This window comes from Apodemus sylvaticus, chromosome 10 (assembly GCF_947179515.1).
Source record: "Apodemus sylvaticus chromosome 10, mApoSyl1.1, whole genome shotgun sequence".
Classification (NCBI taxonomy): Eukaryota; Metazoa; Chordata; class Mammalia; order Rodentia; family Muridae; genus Apodemus; species Apodemus sylvaticus.
In genome coordinates this window covers 14,202,479-14,218,597 of record NC_067481.1, presented here as the reverse complement: position 1 = coordinate 14,218,597, position 16,119 = coordinate 14,202,479, and the positions used below count along the sequence as shown (strand labels likewise).

The following is a 16,119-nucleotide window of genomic DNA, read 5'->3' as shown; positions in this document are numbered from 1 at the left end:
ATATTTATCAGTAAAGGAGCTCGTCTGGTATGTTTGGGCCAGCTAGCCACAGGTCCTACAGAGGAACTGCAGCTCAGACACAGCCTTCTCTGCACTGACCAACATTTCTGAAAAGGACATTGGTCTTCACAGCACTGCAGTTAATTTTCAGGTTCTCTAGTGGGTAAATATTTGTAAAGCACTTAGATCAGTACCTGGTGCAGGGCAAGAGCTCTCTAAGTGTTTATTTTAAAATCAACAAATACTTCATCAAGCATTTTGTGATAAGTAACATTAGCAGAATATGAACCAAAACCAATAAACCTCAAGAGATTCAAAGTGGCCCTAACTGTGTAACGGAAAGTTTCTGTGTTAGTCATAGAGCTGGTATGGAAACTGACGGCTCTCTAGACAAATAGCAGAAATCAAGTGCTCTTGATACACTTTAACAAAATTAGAGTGTAAACTGGATGGGACTGCAGATGTGGAGATTTGTGGAGTAAGCTATAAGGGGTTGTTTTTACCTTGAACCCAGTTTTGAAAGGATTGCTTCAAAAATGAGGGCTAGAAGATTGCACAGGAAAAAGCTGGGTGCTATATCCATTGTCAAACGAACCAGCAAATACTTTGTTAGGGATGGGAGCCAGCCTTCTAGGATCTCACAGGGAGTGTCACTTTAGCCTTACTGCTGTGATTAGAAGAGCCTTCGTGGATTGCTCCCTCATTCTAGTATGATATTCAAATAAATCATTTGCTGACCTTAAACACAGTCGACAACACTTGCCTATCTATGTATCTCTACTTCTTGAGGAAGTTCTATCAAAGTTTAAAAATGAAAGATTGGGGGTGCAGCTGAGAGGTACAATATGCATGAAGCCCTGGGGTGGGTTGTGGGGTTGTTTGTTTGTTTGTTTGTAATGTAACACTATTTTCTTAGTTTGAGAATTTTATGCATGTATATAATGTGTCATGATCAAATGTACCCCTCATTTCCAACCCTGTAATGTGTGCTGTGTCTCCTACTACTCTTCCCTCCCAATTTCTTATATTCTCTCAGTGCTGCAAATATTTGCATGGCTTTAGGGTCATTACTGGAGCATGGATACCCACTCAAGAGTCTCATTCCCCAAACAAAAGCAATTCTTCCCCTCTTCACCATCAATTGCCAACAATTCCTTAGCTAAGGGTGGGGCTTCCCAATACCTCCTCCCCTGCCTGCTAGGATTTTATCTCAAATGATCTGGTGCAGATCTTGGGCATGCTTGCAAGACACTGTGAATTCATGTTTGACCACCATTTGTGCCCAGAAAACAGTTTTTCTGCAGTCATCCACCTCTTCTTGCCTTTACAGTCTTTCTGCACCTTCCTCCTGAATGATCCCTAAACCTTAAGAGAAGGCACATGATTTAGAATCCCTGAGTTTGAGCCACGGCACAGAGAGAGAGAGAGAGAGAGAGAGAGAGAGAGAGAGAGAGAGAGAGAGAGAGGAGAGGGGAGAGAGAGGAAGGAAAGGAAAGGGAAGGGGAAGGGGAAAGGAAGGGAAGGGAAGGGAAGGGAAGGGAAGGGAAGGGAAGGGAAGGAAAGGAAAGGAAAGGAAAGGAAAGGAAAGGAAAGGAAAGGAAAGGAAAGGAAAGGAAAGGAAAGGAAAGGAAAGGAAAGGAAAGGAAAAAGGGTGGACTGTGACTTAGAGTTTGAGCTGAATGTTAAAATAGCTACAGATGTTGTCTTTGTTGTTTGAATGTCTTTTTTCTATATCATGTAACAGCAATTAAAATGCATTTTATTATAACAATTAAAAAATAAATAAAATAGCTACAGAGTTTGGTGAGTGAGTGTGTGTGTGTGTGTGTGTGTGTGTGTGTGTGTGTGTGTGTTTGTGTGTGTATTTGAGACAGAGTTAAGTCTCAGCTCCATCATTTTTGTGCTATATTGTACTAGGCAGGTTACCAAAACTCTTTGTGCCTCAGTTTCCTCACTTATAAAACGGGAGTTCATAATAATGATGTTGCAAAGAACAAGAAAGAACCCATAGAAATTCCAACTATGTTGGCAGTTGTTTCTAATCCCATAGAACATCTTAAAAGTTGAAGAAACTGTAAGAGAAACCAAGACAAAAATGTAGAAAATAGAAACAGTAAAAAGAGATGACAAAACAGAGAGGCTGTATAGATGAGCAGACAAGCCGAAACCGTTTCTGGGAAGTGAGGGTTTGTGTGCTTGACAGGGAAGGGGCCCTGGATAGGACATGTCACCGTAGCCTTTCTGAGCACCAAGGAAATCGTGAAGATCTCAAGCACTCCCAGAAAATAGGAAAAGGGTCACATCTAAAAGTCCAAGACTTGAGTGGCAGAAGGACAATCACGTTCTAAGCACTGTGGTCTTATTCTGGGAAGGCTACCCTAGTTCCAAGATAGAAAACTGTTTGATTTAGATATATTTGTCACTTCAAAAGAGTGCTCTTGTGTGTTCAGCCAAGTAGGGGCTCAGCTCTGCTTAGTGGTCTGAACTTTTCACACCTGCCTTTGTCTGAGAGCACCTATTTTCTTTTTCAGCTAAGGTGAAGAGCATTCAATTTACCCCCTCCTTCCCTCCCTCTTCTGCCAGGTCCCTGTCCCATTTGTCTCCCTTTTCCTTCCTGTTCTTCATTCTCCCTTCCTTTGCCTTGAGCTGTCACACTGCTGTGTCTATTTCTGTCTCTCCTTCTCCCTTTTTCTTTCTATCCACAGAAGTCTTATGTTTGTCTAATAATTGGCAGGAGAGATCTTTTTTTCTTGCTTGCTTCTTCAGTGATGAATAGTTGGCGTCAGATCAAAGACAAGCCCTGTGGTTTTCTGGCTGCCCAGAAGGGCGGTGCAGCTGGCAGGCATCCCAGCTGCCTGGTGATAGGCATGTGGAAGAGATACCAAGCTCACAGGTCACTGTGTGTGTGTGTTCGTGTACGTGTGTTTTGCAGGCCAACAGCAGGCTGAAGCAGATCGAGAAGGAATACACTCAGAAGCTTGCCAAATCTTCCCAGGTAAGCATGAGCCAAAGTCACAAAAGAAAACAATAAATCCTAAACAAAAAGCAGAAATGAAACCAACAAACACAACAAAGCCTTTGTACTTCAGAGTTAAATTGAATTCTTGTCAGTTTTTCATGGATTAATATGCTATTTTTATGGGTAGATAAATAAAATATGTTTTTAATACTCCAATCTTAGTAAATTAGAAGCAACTGTGCATACTTTTTGAACCAACATACTAAACACACACACCTTCATGTTCATACACACACAAACACACACACACAAAGATGTTGAAAAACTAGCTAGCACACTTGAGCAAGCCCAGGCCGAAACACATTTCACAAGGGCAGGAGATACACACCTACCTTTGTGATGTAAGCAGGATGATAACATCTGTACTTTTTTTTTCAATATTCTAACTTGTTGCGCCCATGAGCTAGCTTGTTGACTAATTGAAAATGACATACAATTCTAGGTTAAATCATAATCTCAACTGCTGGCTTCTTCTGGAGGGAGGGAAAGAATCACTGCATCCATCACCAGCTTGTTGTTAACTCTGGCAGTTTTCCTGCAAGGAAGACTAACAGTTAAATGCCACCTCTGCTGGAGGGGCGATGCTTTCAGAACTTTAGCTGCATGACTTGGTCCATTTCCCAATAGCTTCGGTGAGGGAGTCTCAAACCTCTGGAGTTCTGTCAGTTCTCCTAGAAGTAACCAGTGGTTACCTCCATTTGGTAAATGAGTAACTAAACCATTTAGTTTTACAGTTTTCCTGTCTGATGATTTTAAGTTTGGCTTCAGTGTCATGGCCTGTATACAATGGTGTATAAAGTGAGATTCATGTGCACTTTATGAATGCCTCATAATAGGAGCGACAGAATAAATGTCAATGCCCACAATTCCTGGGCACAAACCTAGTGACTTTATTCAGTCTTCCTTCTTGGCTCCATTTTTCCAGTTGAGAAGACTGAGAGTAAAGAGCTGAGGATGTGGCTCAGCAGTGGAGGGCAGAAAACGGAGATCAGAGAGATGAGCTCATAGGAGTTAGCAAGTGACTAAGCCAGGACTCAGCCTGGATCTGACTTCAAAGTGGCAATCTTGACCTTTGACATACCAGCCTGCCCCAATGCTTTACCTCCCTAATACAGCAAAACGTAGACTGTAGTTATCAGGAAATGCCAATTCTGTAATTATTTCTAAAATGAGCATGTTATATAATTCTCATGCCATTAAGGAAGCCAGAAGTCTTTAATTGAATAATATGTGTTTATATAAAAGATGATTACGGCATGGTTGCCATTATTCCAGACCCTTCAGGAAGAAATCTCCTTGTCAACCTGCTGAAATGATGCTCGTAACCAGCTGAAAGAAGTCTTAACACTCCCAAGTTAATGTTTAAACAGAAACATGAAAGATTGCAAGTTGACATAGTGCTTATTTTGCTTTATTTGAAATGGAGGATACAGACAGTAAGATAGAAGCTAGCTAATAAAAATTCTTAGCTAGCAAGAGTGTAAACAGGAACCTTAGCTGAGCTATAGAATGTGTGCAGAAGACTGACTAGGTGACATTAAAGCAGAATCAGTGTTGGCATATAGGAAAGCCCGAGCTTGGAGTCCACAGGCTGCACTGGATACCACACAGTGGTGCCACCCGTGTGGCCTTGAGGGAGTTCGCCTGCCACCTTTCTGTTTCCAGAGATTCAGTTTCCTCATTAGTCAAGGGAAGATTATTACCTACCTCTTAAGACCCTTTTAACTAGTAAGTAAAATTAATAGCCAAAGCACATAGTGCTTTGTATGTACTAAAACATTTAATAACTGTTAGCAACCTTAGGTGTGTGAATATGGCCATAGGAAAAGGAAGAACAAAGGCAAGGAAGAGATCCAGAAGAAAGTTGAAATGTTTTCATCAGACACCATTCTCTGAGGTGTTTAAAGACTGGTGAAATTTCTCTACCAAATTTGGAAATGTGCAAGTGTGCTATTTTTCTTCAAGACGTTAAGGGAAAGGCCGTGGGAAACAACCAGTAACTATCACGCACTGTAATCATTTCATAAACGAAAGATCAATTGATGCCAGAAACACACATACTAAAGGAATGTCAAATGGAAGATGCCTCACTCTGATAACAGTACTCGTCTGTACCCATAGCTGATACAGTGAGTTTCTATAGCCATGACCTGGCATTTGAAAGCATTAGTCTACAGTGCCAGTCACTACTGAGAAACAGATTATTTTTAAATGAACATTTGAAAAAACAGGGAAACATGAGCTGTTTGTGCTTTCAGATGCTAGTTTGTTGGAATCTCTAATGCATATCTCATCAAGCTCATGAGAGCGCCAGAAGCAGTGTTGCTTCACTGTGTTTGTTGGGATTTTAAAATCTCCCTCTTAAGAGCAGTGCTAATGTGAATATATTAGTGATGGGTCCATGGGTGCTCAAGAGAGCAGCACTTTAAACTTAGAAAATATTTGAAATCTTTTCCTCCTGTAAAGGAAGTTACTTAATCTTTGAAATGTTATCAAGTTTTGGACCTAGTATAACATATACACTTCACCCCAGCCTACTCAGAGACTGTGCCCCTGCTGAACCACACATAGCACAAGGGATGCAGCATGTCTGGCCAGGATAGTTCTCTCAGTCACATATTTGTTCTTCTTGTCTAAATATTAGACGGTAACCTTGCCTTCTCAGTCTTCACAGTTCAATTCCCCACTCTTCAATTTCTAAAACAAGGTATTACAGTTTTATAGAAGTATTCATAGCTGAAGAGGACCCACTGCCAGCTGAATCTACCCACTGCCAATCAACCATCCCTAGCCTGGCTAGCTCCCCCTTCATGGTGCAGGTTAATGCCCCACCTGTGTCCAGGGGCCATGCCAAGAAGTAGAGGGTAGCAAGGGTCTCTGTCCTCCTGTATTTTGTGAGGCGTCCCAGTGCCCTCCTGTCTTTTCTAGGTATGGTTTATGTTGGCTATTGAACTTAGAGGAAGAGTTTCAAACTGTACCAAAATCTGGAAAAACAGTGGAATGATTTAAAAGTTGAAATTTAACCTCTATTTTACATTCTATAAAGACTTTAAATAAGGTCCTAATATCTATGTAAAGTTTCATTGCTGAATAGTATTAGCAGCTATTACTGCTTTTGTGGCTCAGGCTGCTTATAGCACCCTCCAAAATGGCCCCTATAGTTTGCCCAAGTGTTAATTTCTCATCTCTACATAAAAATGTCCTAATGCACTCCGTCCTCTGAAGTAGATACAGGTTGAACATTGAGTGACATTTTATGCTCTTTATGATTCTATCCAAACTGGACACTCCCACTTATGATGACTATTATTTATGGGCTGGCTAGACTATGTCAATTCCATTTTCCAGGTGGTGAGCATTTCTTATTTAACATAGTACTTCACTACTTGATTTACCGCTGTAATCACTACTTAAATAGTTAGTGAGTGCTAGTGATATATGCACTGAGCTAAGGTGAAGAAGCATTTTCTACACTCCCCACCAGAAAGGCTGGTCTGACTTTTATAAGACTTTGTACTACCTATCACTCCCCCAACTCCATCACCACCCACCCAGCACCATCCCACTACCATCTCCTACCCATCACTAACACCTACCCCATCACCCACCCACCACCACCACCACCACCACCATCAAACTTCCAGCAAGCTAAGTAAGTTCATTCTTCATGGTCACTTATTTCTATACAGTAAGCCTTGAGTATTAACTAATGTTTATGTATTATATTGAGATTTAAAGTTTTTATATTATTTGCTACTGTGAGATAAGAATAGTTTATTCTTTTCAAAATGATGAAACAGATGCAAAGCGAGGTAAGATATTTTACCTTGTTGAAGATGATTTCCAGCTATGGAGCTAGGTAAGAATTGAAGCCCCCAGTCAGCTTCATCCTCAAATGAGCCAGTCTCATTTTTGTTCTTAACAAAATGTTGGTATCAAAGAGAAGTTCATACTTCCAAATAGGTCTCAGTCTTAACTATGCACACTCATGAAAGTTTACTCTGGGTGGGTGGTGATAAGATGGTGGTAGGCAGGCAATGGGGGTAGGTGGTGGTAGGTAGGAGGTAGTATTTGGATGGTGGTGGGTGGGTGGTGATGGGGCTGGGGGAGTGATAGGTGGTGGTGGTACAAAGTCTTACAAAAGTCAGACCAGCCTTTCTCACTCTTAAAAAGTTTAATTCTCAGTAAAATACAATCTGATGCTTTTCTCTCTTTTTTTCTTTTTTCTTTTTTCTTTTTTGAAATCACAGATGTTCTTTCTTCTGATGAGTAAATATTGTGGAATGTTAGAGTGGAAATGTCTTCCAAATATATTTGTTTCAGCAGTTGTTCACCATTCACAGTTTTATTGGAGCCTTTTATTGTGTGGAATTTTGTGCATTATCCTGAGTGATATGTTAATTGAAAATGTTCAGTTTGTGGAATAGAGTTTTGCCAAATTCATTCTTTTGTTAAGCATAAATACATATAAAATAGATGCCTCTCGCAGGAGAATTTGAAGTTACAGCATGCTGTTTTCATTTTAGATCATAGCAGAACTTCAGACAACCATTTCCTCTCTGAAAGAGGAGAGCAGTCGGCAGCAGCTTGCTGCAGAAAGGCGGCTCCAGGATGTTATACAAAAGTTTGAAGATGAGAAGCAGCAGCTGATTAGAGATAATGACCAAGCAATCAAGGTAATCTGAAGGCTCCAGCAGCCAGTGGTACCAGCTGCTTTAATATAATTAAAGGGAAGCTGAAATCTCAGCAGTGGGCAGATGAGCGCAGGTATCTGGCTTGCTCACACAGCCTACAGTAATTCATTCACTGGACTCTCTGCCTTTGATGTATCCAGTGACTCAGGCTGACTTCCCTCCAAGAGATCGCATGCCAACATAAAAAGTCATTTTTGGCAAGCCTTAGCCATTCATATTGAACAAATATCTGAAAAATACCTCGTCTTTCTCTTGAGAACTACTTTGGAATTGTCTCTTGAAATTAGAATGAGTGTTTCAGCCCAGTACTGCTGCCTAGTACATACAGAAGTCAGCTTCCCATTTCTGTTCTGCTCTTCGCCCACATCCTTTCATTGTGCATTCACTGCATGAACATCTGTCCCAGGCATGGAATGCCAGCCATCTGATGTGCTTTGACATTGCACAGGGTTGATTGTTGCTGCTGAGAACTTTGGTTGTTTCTAAATGGCTTCAGAGAAGCATTCACACCTTAGTAGCAACAGAGAGCTCGCTGGACCTGATCCTCTGGGTTAGAGGCAGTTAGAGCTCAAAGTAGCTTTGTCCTCGGCTCCATAGCTCTCATTGTAAGTGTCTATACATGCTGCGCTCCAGCGCTGAGAGCGGCATCTGGAAACCTTTATAAATAAGGCGGAAAGGAGAACAAAATTGTTTTAAAGGATGCCCAGCAAAAGGGTATTTTTCACTGCCTTTGCTATAACAATACTTAAAACATGTAATCAGAGAGAGCAAGGAAATATTTGTTCTCTCTCTCTCTCTCTCTGTGTGTGTGTGTGTGTGAGAGAGAGAGAGAGAGAGAGAGAGAGAGAGAGAGATAAAAGGCTTTAAGAGATGGAAAAATCTTTTGAGACCAATACGACCAACCTCCTCACTTTACAAGTAAGGACTTGGAATTTGATTAATGATATGTTGCCTATTTATTTCTATTTGTAGCCGTCCATGGCTTATGAGACTAAAATGAAAAGTCTGTTTCCTTTTGTGTTCTGGCCTCTGCGAGTGTCTGTCCTCCAAGCCCCTTTCACTCGCGAATGCCCACTCCTCACCACAGTGGTGCACTGGCCTGCGATGACTGTCTCTGCTGCATGAGCTAGCCGTAGAGTTAGTTTGAATTGTTTCTGTTACATAAAAGTTTCCTTTTAAGTGGATTTCTCTTCCATTTATATCCAAATAACTGAGTGGTTGGTGATTCCCAATTGTCAAATAAACAAGTGGATCCCATTTATGAGCAGGGGAAGACATGAGTTAGGTTACCCCAGCAACCATCCTAGCATTGTTTGTAGAGGATTAAAGATACTGTGAAAGAATTGTAAATAGCACAATTACCCATTTTAAAATATTTATTCTTATAGTTGTAACCATTTGCATGATAAAAGGGGAAAGCCTATTAATCATAACGTCAGACCCATCCCAAATCACAGACTGCATTTAAAAATGGCAGTTGATATGTATATAACATGTGCATAAAACATATGTAGCTTATTTTTCCTGATAGTAACAAATTACAGTTACAGTACAGTTTTAGTATATATATGTGCTGCTGAAGCGAGCACAGTCACAGTACAGTTAAAAAGCCAAGTGTAGCGGCACATTCCTGTAATCTCAGCACTTTGCTAAGGCAGAGGAGATCATGAGTACAAAGCCAGCCTAAGTTTTATAGCAAAATCTTGTCTGGGGAATAAAAGTTTATTAATTAAAGAAAATGGAAATGCAACAATAGTGGAAATACTATTCAGTTTGGGATCTGCTATTTAGTATGTAAAGAGAGCAGATTGTTTACCTCTATCAACGCGGTTAAAATAATTTAGTAGCAGTGTTTCTTTGACATTTTCCCCTGGTGCACTACATCTCTCTCTCTCTCTCTCTCTCTCCCACCTCTCTCTCTCTCCTCCCCGCCCCTTCATGGAATAATAGGTGATATTCATTCAAGCTGCACTGCATTCTGACTTCTCTAACACTTTCATTTATTTTTATTCCATTACATCACCTAGCCCTTACAATTTTTTTTACCTGTTTAATACTTTATATCATCTGTAACTTTTGGAAACCAATCAAATGAAACTACACAATTAGCAAATGTCTTGACATCTATAAATATAACCTAAATTACCCCTTATTCGTCCATTCTTGTACTACTCAATTCTTAAAGAATAAAGAAGAGAAGGCACATGCAAAGACCAGCCTGCAGACTATTGACAAGGAAACATCCCTTCAATTTTCCACTGACCTTACCCCAGTTCCATGCCCAGCACTTAACTGTTGGTCAGAGACATTTCCAGGAGAGTTCTCTCTCCCTCACTGAGCTTCCAACTCTCAGGAAGCCTGCCCGTGTCTCTGATGGAGGAGGCTGGAGCACTGCAGTGTTCTTCCTCACCCCGGCTTCTGGAAGCTTCTCCTCTGTGTCCATCAAAGCCACTGCTCCTGAATGGGATTTTGGAGCAAGAGTAGGCACCATTCCTTTCCACTTACTTAATCTGAGCTTGCTGGATATACCCAGGAAGCTTGGGCACCTCAGCGACTTAGGGCGGCTCCTGTGACCTTCTCCAGCTCTTCTCCTGTCCGTGCCCTCTGGTCCTCCAGCCCACAGCAGCTCAGAGGCCCTGTGGCTTTTCAGCTTCCTTCTCTGCCTCCCTACTTGATCACGCTTCAATTTTCCCAACTGTTAAGGGAATTTTTCTAAGAAATGGATTTTCTGGTCATGGCTTTGGGGAGACAAAGATGAGATTGGATAACTAGTACAACACCAAACTGGCTGACAAGTGGTATTCAAGGTTCAAGCCACGGTCTTTTTCTTAAGAGCCTAAGCTGTTTGTCCACTGTTATGCCTTCCCTCGGTGTCCTTACACAGTATCTCTGAAAGTGAATGAAATAACCAGATCCCCAGGTGGAGATCCTTACTGCACTCTTCTGTCTGCCTGAATGATGGAACAAATCTGAACATTTTACATTCTAATTACACTTAGGGGTCTATACATCCAGATGCAGATACAGAGGCATCTGTAGATAATTACAGAGAGGTGGAGTCACCATGAGGCTCAATTTTCTGGAAGCAAATACATCTGTCTGAAGAAACAGTCAGCAATGGGATATACGTAGCAAGGATGCTAACTGTGAAACCTGCTTCACACAGCCTGATGAGCTGAACTTCCTCAAACTGAAGGCCAAGACGATTAATAAACATGGTGCCTGCCCCCTGAGCTAACTGGATTTCTGTGGGTACTAAAGTCATGCTGTAGAGAACATGTGAGGAAGAACACAGTCTCAAATCCACTGAGGACACCAGTGTGTGCACTGTAGCATGATAAAATAGTTTGGATAATTTCACAGTGCCCATCAGTATTAAATAGCCTTTGACCCAGTTCTAGAATTCACCCCAGTATGGTTAACTAAAGAGACATACTTTGCTTTAGTCATGAAATGCTTGGCCACACACCTGTGATGCCAAGCACTCTGTCTCTTCTATAGGAAGTAAACTGAACTCCTGTCATAGAAAGCAGTGTAAACATATTGAACATGTTCACAAGGTGCTTTATCATAAAAACCCAGGTTACAAAATTTATACATAAAAATAAACATGTCTGTCAAGAGAAGAGTATGAATATGTATCAACTGACTTACTAGGTAACCCTGAAAAGTGAATTTGTAGTGAGTTTATTTTTATTTTATTTGTTTATTTTATGGGTATTTTACCTGCATGTGTATCATATACCACATTCTGTCTGGTATCCACATAGGCCAGCAGAGAGCACTGAACCCCCTAGGAATGGAGTTACAGGAGAGTATATGTGTGCCGAGAAACCTGAGTCCTCTGGAAGAGCAACAAGTACTCTACTGCTGAGCCATCTCTCCAGCCTGTGAATCATCCTAATGTATTGGAGTTATAATATCACTATTATGATAAAAGCAACAAAATCTTTACCATTTATTGCCTTATCTAATTTATCTATTCTATATCTAAAACAATGCTTGCAGAAAAGATTATCCCTGGGGCTGAGAAATGAATCAGTGGGTACAGGCACTCACACCAAGCCTGGTGACCTGAGCTCCAACCCCAGAACCCACCCCATGGAAGTCTGGCGCCCACAATGGATGCCCTTGCTTCTACTCATGGTACATGCCCTCTGATAAGGTATGAATGGGGGTAATAAATATTTTGAAAAAGGATTATCTCTGATGCATACCCAAATACATATCAACTTAAACATATGGCTTAAAGCAATAACTTCATTATGTGCTTGGAGTTCCTGTGTTCAAGAACTGGGCAGGGGAGACAAGTGGCTCTTTTTCATCTAGTGCATCAGTAGCTTTCATTTAGGGGAAAGCTTGACTGAAGCTGGGATGCCTGAGATGCAGCCTCCTCCCCGAGTGCTAGTGCTCCTTAACAGAGAGGTCAGACTTTCTCTTGGCAGCTGGTGTGAGAGAGGGAGCCTCAGAGATGTGTGGCAGAACCTGCACTTGGCATGAAACTGCACTAGGAAGATGCAAAATCATTCCCACTACATTCTGCTGGCCAAAACAGGTTGCTGGGCTGGTACTGAATCAAGTGAAAAGAAGTAGACTCTACTTTCCAATGAGAATGGCAGAGATTATACAGTCAAAGTAAAATAGTCCTAGTCATCTATGGGAGCAAATGGAGTCTTACATAAGTGTGCTCTGTTGACATAAGCACCACCATGTCACAGACCTCAGTGCCTCAACCATGGCAGTGGAAGGCCTTGCTACCAATACAAATGCGGGTATTGTGTGCAGAAGGTATCCACCACAGCTTTCTCTCTCCCAGGTGACTGCAGGGCTGTTGACACCATTCCCCTGTAGAAACCCCTACCAAGATTAGCTAAGCTGCCTCCTTCTTCAGCTTTATAACAAACCCACCTCCTGGGTCAGCTGTTTAATAAACTGTTTACTAGCTGCTAATGTGTCTCCATCACATCTCAGCTTTTCAGTGTGTGTGTGTTTGTCTCCTTGCTTCATTCCCCATCACAGGTCAGGTCAGTTCCAAAGGGTCTAGTTTCACCTACCATTCCTTCTTCAACTATATAATAGCAATGAAAACCCTGTCTCCACAGTCCTGTCTTAATCATTAATGTCACAATAAAGTTTCATATTTTCCTTTTTTAAAAGCAAATTTGTTTTGTGGTTTTGTAAAAATATAATGTAATATATGCTTGTGGCAAATCCTTCAGAATTTCTTTTAAAAGTTAAAAGTTTTTCCAGTCATCCCAAATGTCTCTAACCAAAAGTAACCAGCATAGAACCAATGTGGACATCAGTTTAGATATGCTGTATCACATAAACAGGGAATGGGAGTATACAAGTAGATTCATAGTGAATCCTATTTCAAATACTGTTTGTTTGTTTGTGAAAACATTTACCTTTAATCCCACAGATTAAAAAGAAGGGAAAAGTGAAAGGGGGAGATGAACTATGGAACAGAGGAGATGGTGCGAGGCTGAGGATTGAGTGCATTTGCACAGTTACCATCTCTATGCCCATCCCTTCCTGCCTGCTACCTTGGGTCGTGTTGCTCTTTCCACACTGTTCAGGCCTATGATGCTTGGTCATGCTTAGCCACACACTTTAGTGTGATTCTCATGTTGTGTGGATGCAGTTGCACATTGTGCCTTTTCCTCAGCATTTCCAGTTCTAGACCTCAGTTGGCAGATGCCTCTCAGTGGTCCTCTCTATCAGAGCCTTTGGTAACTAAGGATGTCTACTGATCAAGTCTTGTATGAAATGTGTTCCATAGACACTATTTTTTTGTCCACTTTTTCTTCCAGTGTGTAACTATCACTCGTGGAATGTTTTGGGGTTTGGTTGGTTGGCTGGTTGGCTGGTTTTGGTTTGGTTTGGCTTTATTTGGCTTGGTTTGGGGTTCTAGTTTTTTAGACAGGGTTTCTTTGTATAGCTCTAGCTGTCCTAGAACTCACTCTGTAGACCAGGCTGGACTTGAACTCAGAGATCTGAAAATGGCTTCCTCCCAAGTGCTGAGATTAAAGGAATGTACCACCATGCCCAGTTTTCTGTAACCTTAATATTACTGCAAGGAAAGCTGGGGCTACCGTGCCTTAGTATGAGTGGCAGTCGTTAAGGAGGGATTCCCGGGAAGGCTGGGTAAGCCAGGGTGTATACAGCTATCAAGGTAGGCAGACTTGAGGTCAGATACTTTTGAAGCATAGTAATCTCCTTCTCTGTGGAGAAAATTGACCTCTGCTGTGTCCCTCCTGTTCTGTGGCTTGAGGGAAGGACAGGAAGGATGGGGACGGAGGGAAACGTGCTCTGCCACCTGCCCTTGGAGAGCTGAATAAGTAAACCTCTCGGGGGTCCTTACCAGCTGCAACAGGCTGCTTCTGTCCCCTGGAGCTCAGATGCACCCACATTCCTGACACCCATGAAGTAGATAGAGAAAAGGTTGTCTCCCCGATAGAGCTGGTGCTGTCCTCACCTGGCCCACTACCTCCTCCTTTCCTCCGCCCAGCCCAAGAGGCGAACAATGAGGCTCCACAGTCTTTGTCTCTCCAGATTTGAGAATGTTAGTGAGAATGCTTAGAATCCTAACCAAAAGATATTCTGGAGACAGTGGCAGGCCTTGGCATCAGACTGCTGTGAATCTTTCCAGAAGGTTCCAGAATCATCCTTTACCTGGGCACAGACTTTTGATAGTGTTTTGTATTTTATCAACATTACTGCCCTATATTTCTGTTAATAAGTCTTCCGTTGTTTCTACTTAGGTTTGTGTGGGTCTTGTTTTATGTTTGCATGAACTCAGCACCTCACCCTGTCTACCTTCATGTGCTGCCATTGAGCTGAACCCCTACATCGAGTGTTTGCTCCTGTTTACTGACTATCTGATACAGAAGGAAACTACCAGTGATCTGAATTTAAAATTCTGATTGGTCTTTTTATAACATTTAACAAGTAAGCTAGATTGGTTAGCAGCTGCCACAATGACACTCCATAACAGTCTCCCAAACTCAGAGGTTTTAATAGTAAACTTTTGTTTTCGTGCAGCATGGCCCTGGGACACTGGTGGAAGGTTTATGCACTGTTGGGGTGTGGCTCGAACTTTCAACTGGAAATGGCCAACTCTACGATCTTTTTGGCTTTGTAGCTGCCTGGGGTGGTAGGTAGATCCTAGAAATACAAGATGAGTGTAAATATCTCTTCAGTCTCCACTCATATGTGTCTGCAACACTGGAGCAGGAGAATTATATTCCCATTCTCAGAGCATCTGCCAACTGTTGCTTTAATGTACAGAAGCTGGTCTCTAGGTGCTTCTGTATTTCCATAGCAATACCCTTCCCAGGTCATCTAACTTACAAATCCCTCATTTCTGTTTCTAGCCTCCCTTTCCTCTTCCTTCTTTAACACTTAGTAATAGTTTTGTGTGTGTCATGTCATGCCTTTTGTCTGTGCTTTCCCTGACAGCCCTTCATGTGAACTTCCACACAAAGGAATTTTCAATTTTAAGTGCTTATGCTCTTTGTTTATGTGTTTATTTTGCTGGTAATTTATTTGACCATGATCTTATTGAGTAGTCCCTGCGGCAGCCTTCTAAGTATTGGGATTGAAGAAATGTGTAGCCACACCCTGTTTTAGCCCGCATTTCTAGTCATCATTAACATCTCCATTCAGATGGTCCACTGGCAGCCCAAATAGACATGAAGGAGACTGAAGTTTCCTTCTCGTGTTCTTCCCGAGCTATTCTTCGTGTGCCAGATGCCTGAGTCAAATCGCCATTGCCACCTAGCTACTCAAGTCAGAGTCCTGGAAACTTGACAGGATTCTTCTCTGCCCTTATCTCTCATAAATCAGTCCTTAGGACAACTCCTGAATGTATCTGGACACATAGTTCATTCCACACTCACCAGTTCCTACCCTTACTCAGAACTACATCCTCTCTGACCCTGCCTTGTACAATTTCTCCTTCCTGGAATCACTGCCCACAGCGATTTCCTTTACTTTGAGGATGCCATGACAGTTCTAGAACACAAATAAGAGCGTGGTGTTTACAGCTAAAATCTGTCAGTAGCTTTCCATTTCCTACAGACTAAATCCTAAACTTGATCTCCTAGCAGAGGAGACACAGCATCTATAACTGTAGTTCTGAGGCTGTTCCCTGTCCTTTCGTTCCTCAGGGTCCAACTGTTTTCATAAGAACACATACCCATCACTGTATGCATCACCACTGGCACAGCGACAATGGGAGATGAAACTGCTGGTCCCAGTCAACTATCCAGTAGCGATTTCTTCCCTCCACATTCATGTGCTTGAAACAAAGAGGAAACAACCAAATATCCATTTTATTGTCCCATATCTTGAGACACAGCAATACTCCTCATAATAATGGGGAGAGCACATCAAGGCCTCCTG

General features: G+C 41.8%; 1 protein-coding gene across 1 annotated transcript in view; it reads left to right on the top strand.

Moving 5' to 3' along the window:
• The window catches only part of Cep112 (centrosomal protein 112), a 468,121-nt gene that overhangs the window by 350,398 nt on the left and 101,604 nt on the right, over nt 1-16,119 (top strand). The window contains 2 exon segments of the mRNA XM_052196570.1: nt 2,933-2,995; nt 7,546-7,695. Of these exon segments, the coding sequence (XP_052052530.1) occupies nt 2,933-2,995; nt 7,546-7,695 (213 nt within the window).